The sequence below is a fragment of the Stegastes partitus genome, unplaced genomic scaffold (assembly GCF_000690725.1).
Source record: "Stegastes partitus isolate 25-593 unplaced genomic scaffold, Stegastes_partitus-1.0.2 Scaffold48, whole genome shotgun sequence".
NCBI lineage: Eukaryota > Metazoa > Chordata > Actinopteri > Pomacentridae > Stegastes > Stegastes partitus.
In genome coordinates, this window is record NW_007577779.1 from 64,730 (window position 1) to 78,609 (window position 13,880).

General features: G+C 41.2%; 1 protein-coding gene across 3 annotated transcripts in view; it reads right to left on the reverse strand.

Moving 5' to 3' along the window:
* The window catches only part of cnksr1 (connector enhancer of kinase suppressor of Ras 1), a 48,304-nt gene that overhangs the window by 23,550 nt on the left and 10,874 nt on the right, over nucleotides 1–13,880 (reverse strand). For 2 of the 3 annotated variants that reach the window (XM_008306845.1, XM_008306842.1), the window contains exons 5-6: nucleotides 3,260–3,304; nucleotides 3,002–3,121 (exon numbers count right to left, since the gene is read on the reverse strand). In XM_008306845.1, the coding sequence (XP_008305067.1) occupies nucleotides 3,002–3,121; nucleotides 3,260–3,304 (165 nt within the window). The remainder of the gene's footprint in view (nucleotides 1–3,001; nucleotides 3,122–3,259; nucleotides 3,305–13,880) is intronic. The other variant, XM_008306843.1, reaches the window with a different exon arrangement.

Below are 13,880 nucleotides of genomic sequence, written 5' to 3' on the forward strand. Positions count from 1 at the left end.
CATATGCTTGAAACATTGCCTTATAGAATGTCAATTTTGCACATCAATGACTCCAAATTATTCAGTGTAATGGACACACAAATACTGCTCCATCTTGTTACTGTCAATGTCAGATCCTGTGGAGCTATCGATGATCCATCTCCAGATGTAATCACCTGTCTGCCCACCATGATTGATTGCTTAAAAGTCATAATGGTCACGAGGAGAGCAAACTAATCACATCCCAGAAAGCCCCAACGCATAATCAATACGTATCACATGACAACAGCAACATGAATGGATTTAAAGCGTTTCCTCCAGTCACTCAAAAGATCATGAGGTTACACAATCTTACACAAGGCTGTGGTTCAACACAGCCGGTCAGCGTGATCCCTTTATATACAACCAAAAAGTCAATAGATAATAAATGTGTACATATATTTATTGAATGACTTCAAACACACTGAGCATGAGCTGGTGTATGAACAGGTAATGAATGACAATCTGAAAGAACATTGCAGTAATAATAGGAGGAATAATTGTTGACAAATCTCACAATTAATAAAATTGTATGAAACTGCTTCATTGTCATGTATTATAAGGAATTTTAAACATTTATTTAATGCCTATAAATGCTAAAAATGGGGTCTTTCCATGGTAAAAATAATTTTCACAGATTCTAACGGCATATTTAGCAATGACCTGAAAGATTTAGTTGCTGCAGCTCCCACCAATAACTTCACAAGTTAACATAAGTCCAAACTTTTATGCTCTGATGAAAATACGAATCACTTTCTGTAACAAATGCAAGGACACAGATGAAGTCACTATTTTGTAAGTTGTATATTAACACTGTACGTAGAAACCATTACATTTTGTGATGCAATCCACATCTGAATTGTCACAATAGTTTAAAGACTATTTAACATATTTTATTTTATCTCAACCACCAGTATTTTTTTTGTAAATTTTGGATTTATGCACAGAAGTACATGTCACGTTTCGTATTCTATATAAATCATAATTCTTCCTGTGTCTCACTTCCCTTTCTATCTGTCTTTAGTTCCCATTACTCTCAATGTATTGGAGGGCAGACCTCATTACAAGTGATGTGCTACAATCAATGCCGCTCTGTCAGCTTTTGTCGCTAGTAGTTGAGCTCATTTGCAAAAATGATCACGCTCTACGATAGAATATTTGTGCAAAAATGTCCCAAAAGTGTTGCTGAAACTCTCTAACCAAATCCATGAATTCACTGACACACAAATCAAAAGGAAAACCTGCCTACAGCATTCGAGCTATGGAAATGCTGCTACAAACATTGCACATTTATTGCAAAGACAACACACAGGAGATAATAATGACGGGCAATTCAGCATAGGAACAAGGAAATGGGACTGCTATATAGCATGATAGATTTTAACCTAACGGCTTGGGTACACAAAGGGGGAGGAAACTGGGCAAATGTGTTAAGGAAAATTGCTCTTCAGAAATGAAAACTAAAAGGACACTTGATTATGTAGATAACAAGCAGAGAGGAGAGCTATAATTCTAGTGCTCAATGATGAAGGAAAAAAAAAAGAGGACAAGAGGCACAAGAAGAATTTTGTCTGTGAACAACTAAAACATAAGGGAAGGTTTTCAGAGAAGGTAAATATGACAAAAGGATGCACAAGAAGAACCTTGAGTCAGACGAAAGAAGTGACGAACGGAGCCGAATGATGATGGAAACCTCGAAGGTAGAAAAGAAATGCTGAAAATGACAGAAATAGTTAGAGGTGGAAAAAAACCCAATTAAAAAACAAGTGGACGTCAAGAAACTGGTCAAGTCATGGAACGGAGTAGGAATTTTGTAAAAATGAGATCATGTGATGAAAAGATGTTAAACAGATGAGATGAACAGACATTTTAAAAAAAGGAAACACCTCCAGAGGTGAGCAAGTAAACAAGAAGGAGAATATTTCAGGATGAGGTGGAAAATGGTTTATCGGAGCTGAATTTTACGATCACAGAATGGTTCATTTTATTAGAAGATTTTGTGTCAGCAGACAGAAACCTGTTTCTTGTGTCCATCCATCCATCCATTATCTATACACCGCTTAATCCTCACTAAGGTCGCGTGGGAGCTGGAGTCTATCCCAGCTGACTTAGGGTGAAGGCAGGGGACACCCTGGACAGGTCACCAGTCTATCACAGGGCTACACTTAGAGACAGACAACCAAGCACACTCACATTCACACCTACAGACAATTTAGAATCACCAATTAACCTCAACATGTCTTTGGACTGTGTGGGAGGAAGCCGGAGAACCCGGAGAGAACCCACGCGAACTGGCGACCTTCTTCCTGCGAGGCAACAGTGCTAACCAACTGCGCCACCTTGCAGCCCATCGTGCATTCTACTATTCTACAATTTAATTTAGCAGATTTTTTTATCCAAAGCAATCTGAGAGTAGATACAACACAAGCAAGGATCTATTCAGGAGAATACTAAATAAATAAATACTTTAAATACTCTGCTGCATTAAAACCAAACTAAATTACAGTTTAGAAGTTTACAAAATGAGACCTGCAGTAGCTCTAGGGTTCCAAACTAAAGCAAGGACTTATTATGAAGACTTATTTTATTCACTTTAATTTAATTTATTTAATAAGACACACAAGAAATGGCTTCCTCCCACAAGGTCCAAAAACATGTTGACGTCAATTGGTGGCTCTAAATTGTCCGTAGGTGTGAATTTGAATGGGCTTGGTTGTCTGTCTCTAAGTGTAGCCCTGTGATAGACTGGTGACCTGTCCAGGTGAACCTGCCTTCACCCTAAGTCAGCTGGGATAGGCTCCAGCCCCCTGCAACCCTAGTGAGGATTAGTGACGTTACAAAGCATAGGGCAGGTAGTGTTAGAACTCAATATAGACTCAACCAAATTTGCATTCATTAAATAAGACGGCTTGTAATTAGTTCTGCATTCGATGGAGTCAACAGTCACAAGAGGTCAGTGTTATTAAGAGCAACAAGGTTTTACCAGCTGATCATCAGGAGACACAGGCACTAGGTCGACGCTCTCCAGCTGAGCAGTGTGGGTAAGGAGTGTTTCAGGGCTGGAGTTCAGGATGTCATCGCAAACTGCGACCAGCTGACGACCCTGGAGGATGAAACACACCCAGGAGAAATTAGTTTGGACACAGTGTGACGTTTAATGATGAGTTTCTCATTCAGTTCATAGTGAAACAAAAAGGAAAAACAACCAACAGACAAATGTATAAATAACTGTCACACTTACCACGGAGATGATGTCCTTTTCCTTTTCATAGACTGTGGTGTCCTGCTGGACGAGAGAAACGACACGACATTAGCAGAAGATAAACAAAATGACACCACAGCAGCTGATACAATGCTAACGCTATTGATTTGTGGAAATGGGACAATCTGACTCAAAACCGGTGCTCTATTTCCTCTTCACAGCGTGAGTCAGGAAGTGAAAGGCCACAGGTTTCCAGAGGCAAGAGAAGCATCACTCCAGATCTTTAGTGGTGTTAGTGGCTCTCACAACAGCGCCATTGTGTAGAAATGAATAAATGTATCTGTTCTCCATCGAAGTCACAAGTATTGATAGAAACCGTGTGCTTCAGGTTGCTCTGGATCAGACCTTCACAATATTCAGGAGTCCTTTACAAAACCTCTCCAGCTCAGACGTACTCCTAGGGTGTCATTCTGCAGTATCTCCGTCAGGTTAAGATCTGGACTCTGACTGGGCCTGTCTAAAAAGCAGCTTTTCTTTGTTTGAAGTCACTCTGTAGTTCATTTATTTTGACATTTAGGTTCATTGTCCATCTGCATTGACTGGATTGTGACAGTTCCTTCACCAGACTTGACATTTTATGTTTTCAATATGAAAAAAATGTGGCATGCCTATTAAATAATGTAATTTTGTGTGATTCAAGCAAATTAAAAATTTTAGGCTTTGTTTGTCAGGCCTGCACATTGTGTCTCCACTGACGTAAACCCTGTCTCTTTAATAGCCACACCTCATACCTTTTGCAGCACAAACAAGAAATGCACATAATTCCAAAGGATTCCTGCACCATCCATCAAACATAAATAACTCTAGAAGTTAAAAGAACAGCAAGAAAGCAGCAAATTTTGACAGTAAGTCTAATAAACCCAAGCATTGATAGTTACTCCCACCAGTACATAGACACACTTTGTCTTCACTATGTAAAGAATTACACACAAGGAAGTCAGTAGTCAATGTCATAGTTACGAGAAGAAGTACAGGAGCTAAGTTGTTTAATCTCTGGTTTCTGGAAGGAAGTTATTGATAAAGCATCTACAAGCAATACTACTGTGAGGCAGGGAGGGAAGTTGCAGAAATGAGGAGGAGGCTTGAAGTGAAGGAGGATGATGAGAGGTTAGAGGAGAAAAGGGTAGATGTTTACACAGCAAAGTCACTGAATAGACTAAAGCCGCATACCAAGTTTGCCCTGAGCTAATTTTTCAATGCCTAATGTTGTGACGAGTTACATAAAGGACTGCACAGGAGGGAAACTAATCCCTGTGAAATGTAACAAGGGATCAACAGTGAACACGGTTGAGGCTTCTGAGCTAATTAAAGGCTGTGACACGAGGCTGCAGGGAGGGGTACGGCATGATTACTGGCCAGTTCAACTTGTCCACTTGTGTTTGTATCTGTGCGTGTTGTCATTCCCTGTCATATCCTCTGGTATCTGTCCGAGTGTGGATACTTGACAGAATCTGCGATATATTGACTTACACCAAAACAAACCACTCAGGTTTGTTGAGACGTGTAGAGATGCTTAGATCTTCATCTCCATTCCTGCTTTAGCAAAGTGGCGTGCTGGCTGTGTGGTTGAGTGACTAATTTGTTTGGCTGGTTAGTCTCTATGGCTTGATTTGCAGCATGAAGAAAACATATTTAAAAGAAAGCATTAACAAGCAACTTCAGTTTAAAAAGGTGCACAGAAGATGCAGCTTCTGAGAGTTAGATGCGAGCCAAAACATATAATTAGTGCAAATGCACAAGGATAAAAGCATTGGAAAATAGATTTAGATCTAATTTAAGCCACTAATGCTTTTAACTAAATGCTCAGGTTAACTATATTCACCACGATCGTAGCACCAGACAGCTGAGGCTGATGGAACTGGTTTTGCAGGCTTAGTCATAAAACAAAGTATTTGACAAAATGTTCCAAAAAGGTTTTTTACAGCATATCTTGAGTAGAACAGGAATGTCTGCCTTAAACTTAACCATCCAATAGATGATGCAACATTTACACGTGGACAAAATTGTTGGTACCCCTCAGTTCATGAAAGAAAAACCCACAATGGTCACAGAAATAACTTGAATCTGACAAAAGTAATAATAAATGAAAATTACCCAATGAAAATCAGACATAGCTTTTGAACAGTGGTTTAACAGAATTATTTTTTAAAAATAAACTCATGAAACAGGCCTGGACAAAAATGATGGTACCCTTAACTTAATATTTTGTTGCACAACCTTTTGAGGCGATCACTGCAATCAAATGATTTCTGTAAACTGTCAATGAAACTTCTGCACCTTTCAGCAGGTGTTCTGGTCCACTCCTCATGAGCAGACTGCTCCAGTTGTCTCAGGTTTGAAGGGTGCCTTCTCCAGACAGCATGTTTTAGCTCCTTCCACTGATGTTCAATAGGATTTAGATCAGGGCTCATAGAAGGCCACTTCAGAATAGTCCAGTGTTTTCCTCTGAGCCATTCTTAGCTGTGTGTTTTGGGTCATTATCCTGTTGCAAGACCCATGACCTGCGACTGAGACCAAGCTTTCTGACGCTGGGCAGCACATTTCTCTCAAGAATACCTTGATAGTGTCGAGATTTCATTGGACCCTGCACAGATTCAAGACACCTTGTGCCAGATGCAGCAAAGCAGCCCCAGAACATAACAGAACCTCCTCCATGTTTCACAGTAGAGACAATGTTCTTGTCTTGATATGCTTCATTTTTGCATCTGTGAACATAGAGCTGATGTGCTTTGCAAAAAAAAAGTTCCAGTTTTGTCTGTCCATAAGACATTCTCCCAGAAGCTTTGTGGCTTGTCAAGATGCAGTTTGGCAAATTCCAGTTTGGCTTTTTTATGATTTGTTTTCAACAATGGTGTCCTCCTTGGTCGTCTCCCATGAAGTCCACTTTGGCTCAAACAACGATGGATGGCGCGATCTGACACTGATGTACCTTGACCTTGGAGTTCACCTTTAATGTCTTTAGAGGTTGTTCTGGGCTCTTTTGTTACCATTCAGATTATCTGTCTCTTCCATTTGTCATCAGTGTTCCTCCTGCGGCCACGTCCAGGGAGGTCGGCTACAGTCCCGTGGATCTTAAATTTCTGAATAATATGTGCAGCTGTAGTCACAGGAACATCAATCGGCTTGGACATGGTCTTGTAGTCTTTACCATTAACATGCTTGTCTATTTATAATTTTCTTTCTAATCTCCTGAGACAACTCTCTCCTTGGCTTCCTCTGGTCCATGTTTAGTGTGGTCCACACCATGTCACCAAACAGCACAGTGACCACCTGTAACCCTATAAACAGGCCAACTGACTGATTACACATCTGTAGACACCTGTGATGCTAATTAGAGGACACACCTTGATTGAACATGTCCCTATGGTCACATTATGTTCAGTCTTTTCTAGAGTACCATCATTTCTGTCCAGGCCTGTTTCATGAGTTTATTTTTAAAAATAGTTCTGTTGAACCACGGTTCAAAAGTCTGATTTTCATTGCTTAATTTTCATAGAATTTTTATTTATTATTACTTATTACTAAAGTCAATGAGGTTCATCCTCTGACAACCACGCATGAAATATATGTTGAAATATTTGAGTCTGAATGAAAGCGTCAGACATATAACATTCTTCCCCATCGAAAAACATGTTATAAATGACAGAAAATGAAAGCTGTCGAACCCCTAAAAGCCAGGCCAGAATCTATGAATAATTTAAATGTGTCTGTGATGCAAAGTTACACTGCAACAAAGCCAAAAAACAAAACAAAAAAAACCAACAGGACAGAAACTGTCTTATACTTTGCCCAAATCCACGCTGCAAGCGTCGATAGCAGCTGAGGCTTAAAGTTGTTGCCACCTCTAACCGTACACTATCACTTCTGCCTTCGATTCTCTGATACTGCTTCTTTCTCTCCAACATCTCACCATTGCTTTTTTAGAAATAAGATAAAAATACAGCAAAATCCACAACTCTGTTTTCTATTTAGAGTCAAGAACAGGAGGTTTCCCCACAAGGCACGGACTACTCTGCCTTTATTTTTGATGTGGCCAGAAGAGGAAATGGCACATGTGCCTGAGATGAGCAACAGGTACAATTCTGTCCTGAAATTGATGTAATGTCAGCAGGGTGTGGTGTTTTCCCCACCACACCACCACTTCTCACTGGTCATCTCATATTGAGGACAATTTCTAGACACGAGCGTGCTTTAAAACACAAAAGCAACATTATCACCATATTGCTCATTCCTATAAATTTTTCATTGCATAGAAGCTACAAATCATGGATCTAAAGCATATGATGCTTGTGGGATATGAGGGAGGAAGGATATGAGGCCATTGCTGTGGTCACAGAGTTTCAAGTTAGTGGCAGAGACAGGAGGAAGAAAGAGGAAGAGGAGAGAACAGGATACAAGAGGGAAGTGGAGGAGTCGGGAGGAGATGAGCTGTGGTTCAGACGAGTTTAGCTCCGAACAGCCTCCAGCTTGTTGACGCTCCAGTTGCATGTCCTTCTATTCAGTTTGCACTCAATAGGATATTACCTAAAAGACCTCACTTGAAACAAGAGCTACTGATTTAAAAGAACCCACAACTGAAACACGATATATAGAAGCTTTCACATCAGATGGTGCCGTGACTGTGCAAAACTTTGAGTTTTCCATCAACAAAACTGAAACATATAAACCAGGCTACGAGAGACCCAAACAAGATTGCACACTAATCAGACCGCTGTGTAGCTGTCCCTTGTGCAACTAAAACAGCTGTGACCCACTGAGACATGGACTCCACAAGACTTCTGAACCTGTCCTAGAGAAAGACATGAAGATTTTAGCAGGACATCTTTTAAGTCCTAGAAGCTGCAAAGAAGATTCCAGCACATCCCAAAGATGCCACATTGGATTCAGATCTGGGGAATTTGGAGGCCAAGTCAAAACCTTAAACATGTTCCTTAAATCATTCCTGAACATTTTTTTTTTTTTTACAGAGTTTCAGGGAGCATTATCCTGCTAAAAGAGGTGTCTGCCATCAGGGAATACCATTGTCATGAAGGGGTGCACATGGTCTGCAATAGTGTCTACACTGCCTCAGGTGGTTTGCTTTATTTTTGCAAAGTGCATCCTGCAAGTGATGCACTCACACTCAGCTGTCCACTTAATAGTTCAGCTCACCATCTTCCATTGGTCCATGCTCCAGTTCTCATGTGACTATTCTAGGTGCTTTCAGGGGTGGACAGGGGTTACCACCTGACCCATCTGCAGCTTTTGCAACCCCATACCCCATGTGTTCTGACACTTTTCTACCACAGCCAGAATTAAGGATTTTAGCAATTTGTGCATTTTGAGAATGTGGGATTGGATCATATGAGCAAATACGTCCTTCTCTGACTCGCTTTTGGCTGGTATTACCCACTGCATACTGGTAACAACAAATAGGACCTGCTGTTTTGGAGATGCTCTGACTCAGTCATTTAGCTTTCACTATTTGGCTCAGATTCTTACACCTGCCCATTTTTACTGCTCCTAACACATCAAGTTTAAGCTCTGACTGTTTACTTGCTGCCTAATCTGTATTGCCCCTTGACAGACGGTATTGTGACAAGACGAGCGTTGCAAGCATGGTGCAAATATGGCTATAAAACATAGTGTTCCCCCTCACTGACTAACTCTGACAATCAAGGAAAATGGTAATATTATGGGCGCTTTAAGTAGCTCTGTGCCTAAACAATAGCGCAAAGTTGCATTTCACAGACCAACACTCAAGACTGACCTTGAATGTAAACTACAATAGTTACAGATCAGTGCAGATAGAAAATGATCAACAATTCCATTCAGGAAGAACAGTAGTAAGATTTGAGCTATTGTCATAAGAACTGTCAAAAAAGAGACAGAAATCTCCCCTTGTTGAATGACAAGTGTAATCTATAGCATTGCGAGACAGGTGAAAAGTCTTAATTTTGTTGCCGTCTGCTGGGTTGTGGAGCATTGTGCATGGCTCGATCAGGTGGCGAGCTAACTTTAAAGCAACATCCTGTGCCTGAAAGCTGTGGTCTCCATAGTTGTCTAGGAAACAATGACACACTATTATGTGGGTGTAACATTCTAAAAAAGAAAAAAAAAAGAAAAAGAAGAAGACGAGAAGAATGTGCACAGCCATGCATGGGCACACATAGACAAAAAGACTGGAACTAACACAAATGTTCAAACACTGACTTCTCTTCTTGTCTGCAACTCGATATATACACACGGAATATATTGGGCATTAATCAAAAGTCTTGTCCAGTCAAGTCCTCTTTATGTTCTGCCTCTGTGTTTACACACTTGGTCCTCCCTCCTTTGTAGACACTTCCTATTTGCCACTAGGTCACAGATTTGCTATAAAAAGACTGGGATACATAACTATCCTAGATCTCTTTTTACACCTACTGCTCCTCTTTCAATCCAAATCTCCCTGCCCTGTTACCTCTGTTCTTTTCCAAGCCTTTAATCACTCTTCCCAGCCTCACGGTTCTCTCCTGTTTTTTTTAACCCAATAAATATTATATATCTTGATAGTTTGCACTGGTGATGCCTTTTTCATCCCCCTGCCAAACCGTCCTCAGTAATTGAGTCCTTTATGATTTTCTCCTTCCCATCCTTTTAATAAATAATCCAACTGCTGCTCCAATTCAGTGAGCATGTCAATCATTGCTACTTTAACAACAGAGGAGGTTTTTTTTCTGTATTTTGTTGGTTTTGTTACTAAAAAAGCATTATATAACCGAGATGACACCTACGAAGAACTACAAAAAAAGCTGTCATAGATTTGCCCCTGAGGCATGCAGTGGAGTTTAAATATTACATTGTCTTGGAGTTGCATTTTTACATTGAAGCTTTTACGTCAAAGTTTTTGCTCTTTTTTTACCCCCCTTTTTTGTTTTTTTAAGGAATCACCATTAAACTCACATACCTTAGTGTAATGTTTCCCCGTTCATTACTTTCAAATGCAAGTTCACAGCTCGCTCACTCTCTGTCTGTCCCTCTCTGTCCCTCTCTCTTGGACTTTGCTTGCTGTTTGGCCGAGTTAAAGCAAACTGAGTCTGTGCTACTGTGAAACTCAAACTTGACAACTTCGGTGTGGGATCTCAGCAACACCAGCTGACTGCTGACCCCGATCACCCTCGGGTGCGAGAAAAAACATGCAAACACTCTAACTTACACAGACAGACATGGGAATAAGAATCTTTTCTTTGGTGTGAAGAATGTGATATAAATTCTGTGAAAGGTGGAAGCACTTTCCAGAAAACAGGTGCCATAATTCAGCTGTGACCTCCCGACAGTGCATCAGGCATTATGAGGAGGGGGGTTGCAAGCATCAGTCTCAATTAGCCAGGAGCACATTATAACAGCCATGACAATGCTACTCTGTATGCTACACTGTTGACATGATTGCCATGGTATAAGGATATGCACATGAGTTTATATAATCAAAGACACTAAACGTTCACTCTCACTGTCTCCTGACGGGGCCGCTGCGTCCATGCGCGCCACCGTTCGTTGAACATGGTGAACCTCTTCAGTTCCTGGTAGGTCTTCAGGGACACAAAGACACACATGATGGTGTGACGATGGAGAAGCCAGATGCTGCCCAGAGCTAGCTGTCTGTCTGCATCTCCTCCAGCTGTCCAACAGCTCCACTGTCCTGATGCCCAGCAAAGTCTCCCGGCTGCAAGTTTTGCGGAATGAATGTATCCGATAGACAAGACACTCAAAACGTTCACTTTTGTTGTCTCCTGAAGTGGCCACTACATCTATGCGCGCCGCCATCACCATGGCCTATAATGAGGCTCAGCTAAACACTGCTCAAGATCAAACACACCGCCTGACACTCTAGGACCCCCAGCAGAACAATGTGCCCTGCAACAAAAGGAAAAAAAATTGCCCAGGAAAGGCTTGAGGACCACAGCGAGCAGGCAAAGGTGTTGACTCAGTCTCTCCAGATACCAATCTGACCAATCCGATCGGGCATCCAAACCAAGTCCCTTCACAAAAACTCCATTCAAATGTTTTACTGACGGTTCAGAGTTGTGTTGGTAGCAGGAAGGAGTCCTACACGACATTAGGCAGATGGTTTCAACGTTGTAGCTTATCTGTGTAGAAGCGAGTGTGACTCACTGTGTTTCTTCAACCTCCAGGTTGATGCTTCTATGATGACATTTAGTGAGATGACACTTGAACCCACGTGCGTGAAGATTTTTTCATTTTCTCTTGCCAGTTAAACAGGTGCCCAAAACTGACCTTTAAGCTAATCTGCTGAGGTTTTTTTTTTCTTCTTTTTTTCATAATGTAATATATACACCTGAAAAAACAAGTAATATCTAAGTTATGACAGTACCCTATCCATTTTCACTGCTTTTTATGAATGGAATGAGTTACTATTTGGTATCTTGAAACTTCATTCAGTGAGTAGAGTTTGAAAAATGAGCCAACCTGCAGGTGAGCACATCAAAAGCACTGATTGACGTGACCCCGAACTGAATGGATGAAATGCTCTCAGCTCTGTTTATGGACAGTCTTTTTTCTTCTTCCTTTTAAAAACCTGCATTCGCAAACTTCAAAAACAGGAATTGAGTGCACAAAAGCCCGTTATTAAGAAACGACAATCAGCCCGTGAATGGGACCGACAACGACAACTTAGACTTGATAAGTGCTGACTCAGTGCTCTGCCTCCGTGTGCGAGGAGCCGACAATGAATGGCAACCCTGATTCACTTCATAGCGGCAAAAACATCCTATAGCGGTCAACAAGCCAAATCATTTTGAACTCCATACTTCCTTCCTCAGGTCCTCCATTAGAATAATGCCACTGTTACTGTACGCCAACACAGACGCCACTATATAAAAAGTTTTTGTGAACTGATGGTTCCTGTTCAGGTGGTCCTTATGTGCTGTAAAGTTCTCTAACAGATAGAAAACAGGCCACTCCATAAAAATCAACTCAAAAGTTTAAAAAAAATGCAGAAAACGCACTTGGTGTTATATTTATGTACAGCCTTAATCCATTTTAAGCATCACCTTGTGGAGAATTATCCAGTCAAAGAGGTGAGTACTGTACCTGTTGTGCTGGGCAGGCGTCCAGAGCTGGCTATAGGAGGTTATATATAAACTTCTCTAAATGCTGAGTCTCCTCTCACTCCCACAGCTTCTCTGTGCCGCTCGCTGTCTCGTTACTTCTCTTTAATTATCCCTCATTCTCTCGCTGCCTCTGTGGCTCTATTTTCTTTGTGCCTTCTTAACTTCTGTCAGGCTATTTATCTCTAATGCCACCACAGTGCAGTTTCAGAGTTAATAGCCTCTCTCTCTCTCTCTCTGCTGCACCAATACACACTCCCCCAGGAGTCAAAAGTCATTTAACAGCTCGGTCAGTCTCCGCCCTCTTTCTCTCCCTTCCCCTTTGCTTCCCACTCTGCCCCTCCCTCCCCCAGGCACAGCAACACATCCAGGCCTGCCCTCTGTACTACCTGTTAACACGCTTCGCACACTTTTCATGAATCCTGTTAATATTCCCTCACTTCATGTTCCTACCAAATATTTCACAGCACAACGACGGGGTAAACAAAATGCAGCCCTCATTTTTTTTTTTTTTCGTAATTCTTTGACCCTAAGCTTCTAGAAGGTACCGTCGACTCCAAATATGCCAGGAATGTAGAGATAAAAAATGCATTGCTCAAGCTAAGCTGAGGAACAGGGAGTGTGTTTGTGCTTCTGTTTTTCTCGTCGCGTTTTCAGGTCCTGATTTGAAAAAAAAGGGCAGATCAAACAACAAGTTGCAGTTCCTCTTTGAAGGTTCGGTGTGCATGACATTTCCCTGAAACGTGGTTTAATTCTGTGTGGTTCCTCTTAAGACAAAAATCTCATGTGCGAAACATCTGTGCTGTGAAATTATGGGGGCATTATTGTAGCAAAACTATTTGTCCATGCGTATGGAGAGTTGTCTGTCTGTATCTCAATCCATTTGTCCAAAGTGACATTTGTCAATGTGTAAAAGAAGTTGTCAGTGTGAACCGGAATCTGTAAAAGTCGTCTCACAATTTGTCTCTCTGGAATCAGGTTTTCAAATGTGTAGAAAAATCTGCTCATCTGTATTCATTAGAGATGCGCCGATCCGATACTGGGTATCGGTATCGGGCCGATACTGGACGAAATTACGGTATCGGATGATTTACTTCACAGTGGTAACTGGCCGATCCGATACCGCCACACACACACAATCCTGCCTTTCGATATGTGTGTTGATTAAGTTTGATTGAAGTGTAGTTTACAGTTCCTTTTATTTCTTTCCAGAATAAAATGCATAAAGTGAGGAAGTAGGCCTATGAGTTTTTTTAATCGTATTTTATTCTCCTATAGACCAACATCACAACATTTAGGGAGGGCACATGCCCAGAGCTCTGTAAATTGGGAGTGGACACTTTTCAGTGGCCGATGTGCCACAAGGCAGGGCCACACCATGCCCTAATTGCCCACTTACAAGGCCACCAGAAATCTGGTGTTAAATATGGAGGTAAGTTCAACCACAGATATTGATAAAAATGTTGTTAATACCAATGCCATTATCGATTCCCCTTATTGATCTGATTCTT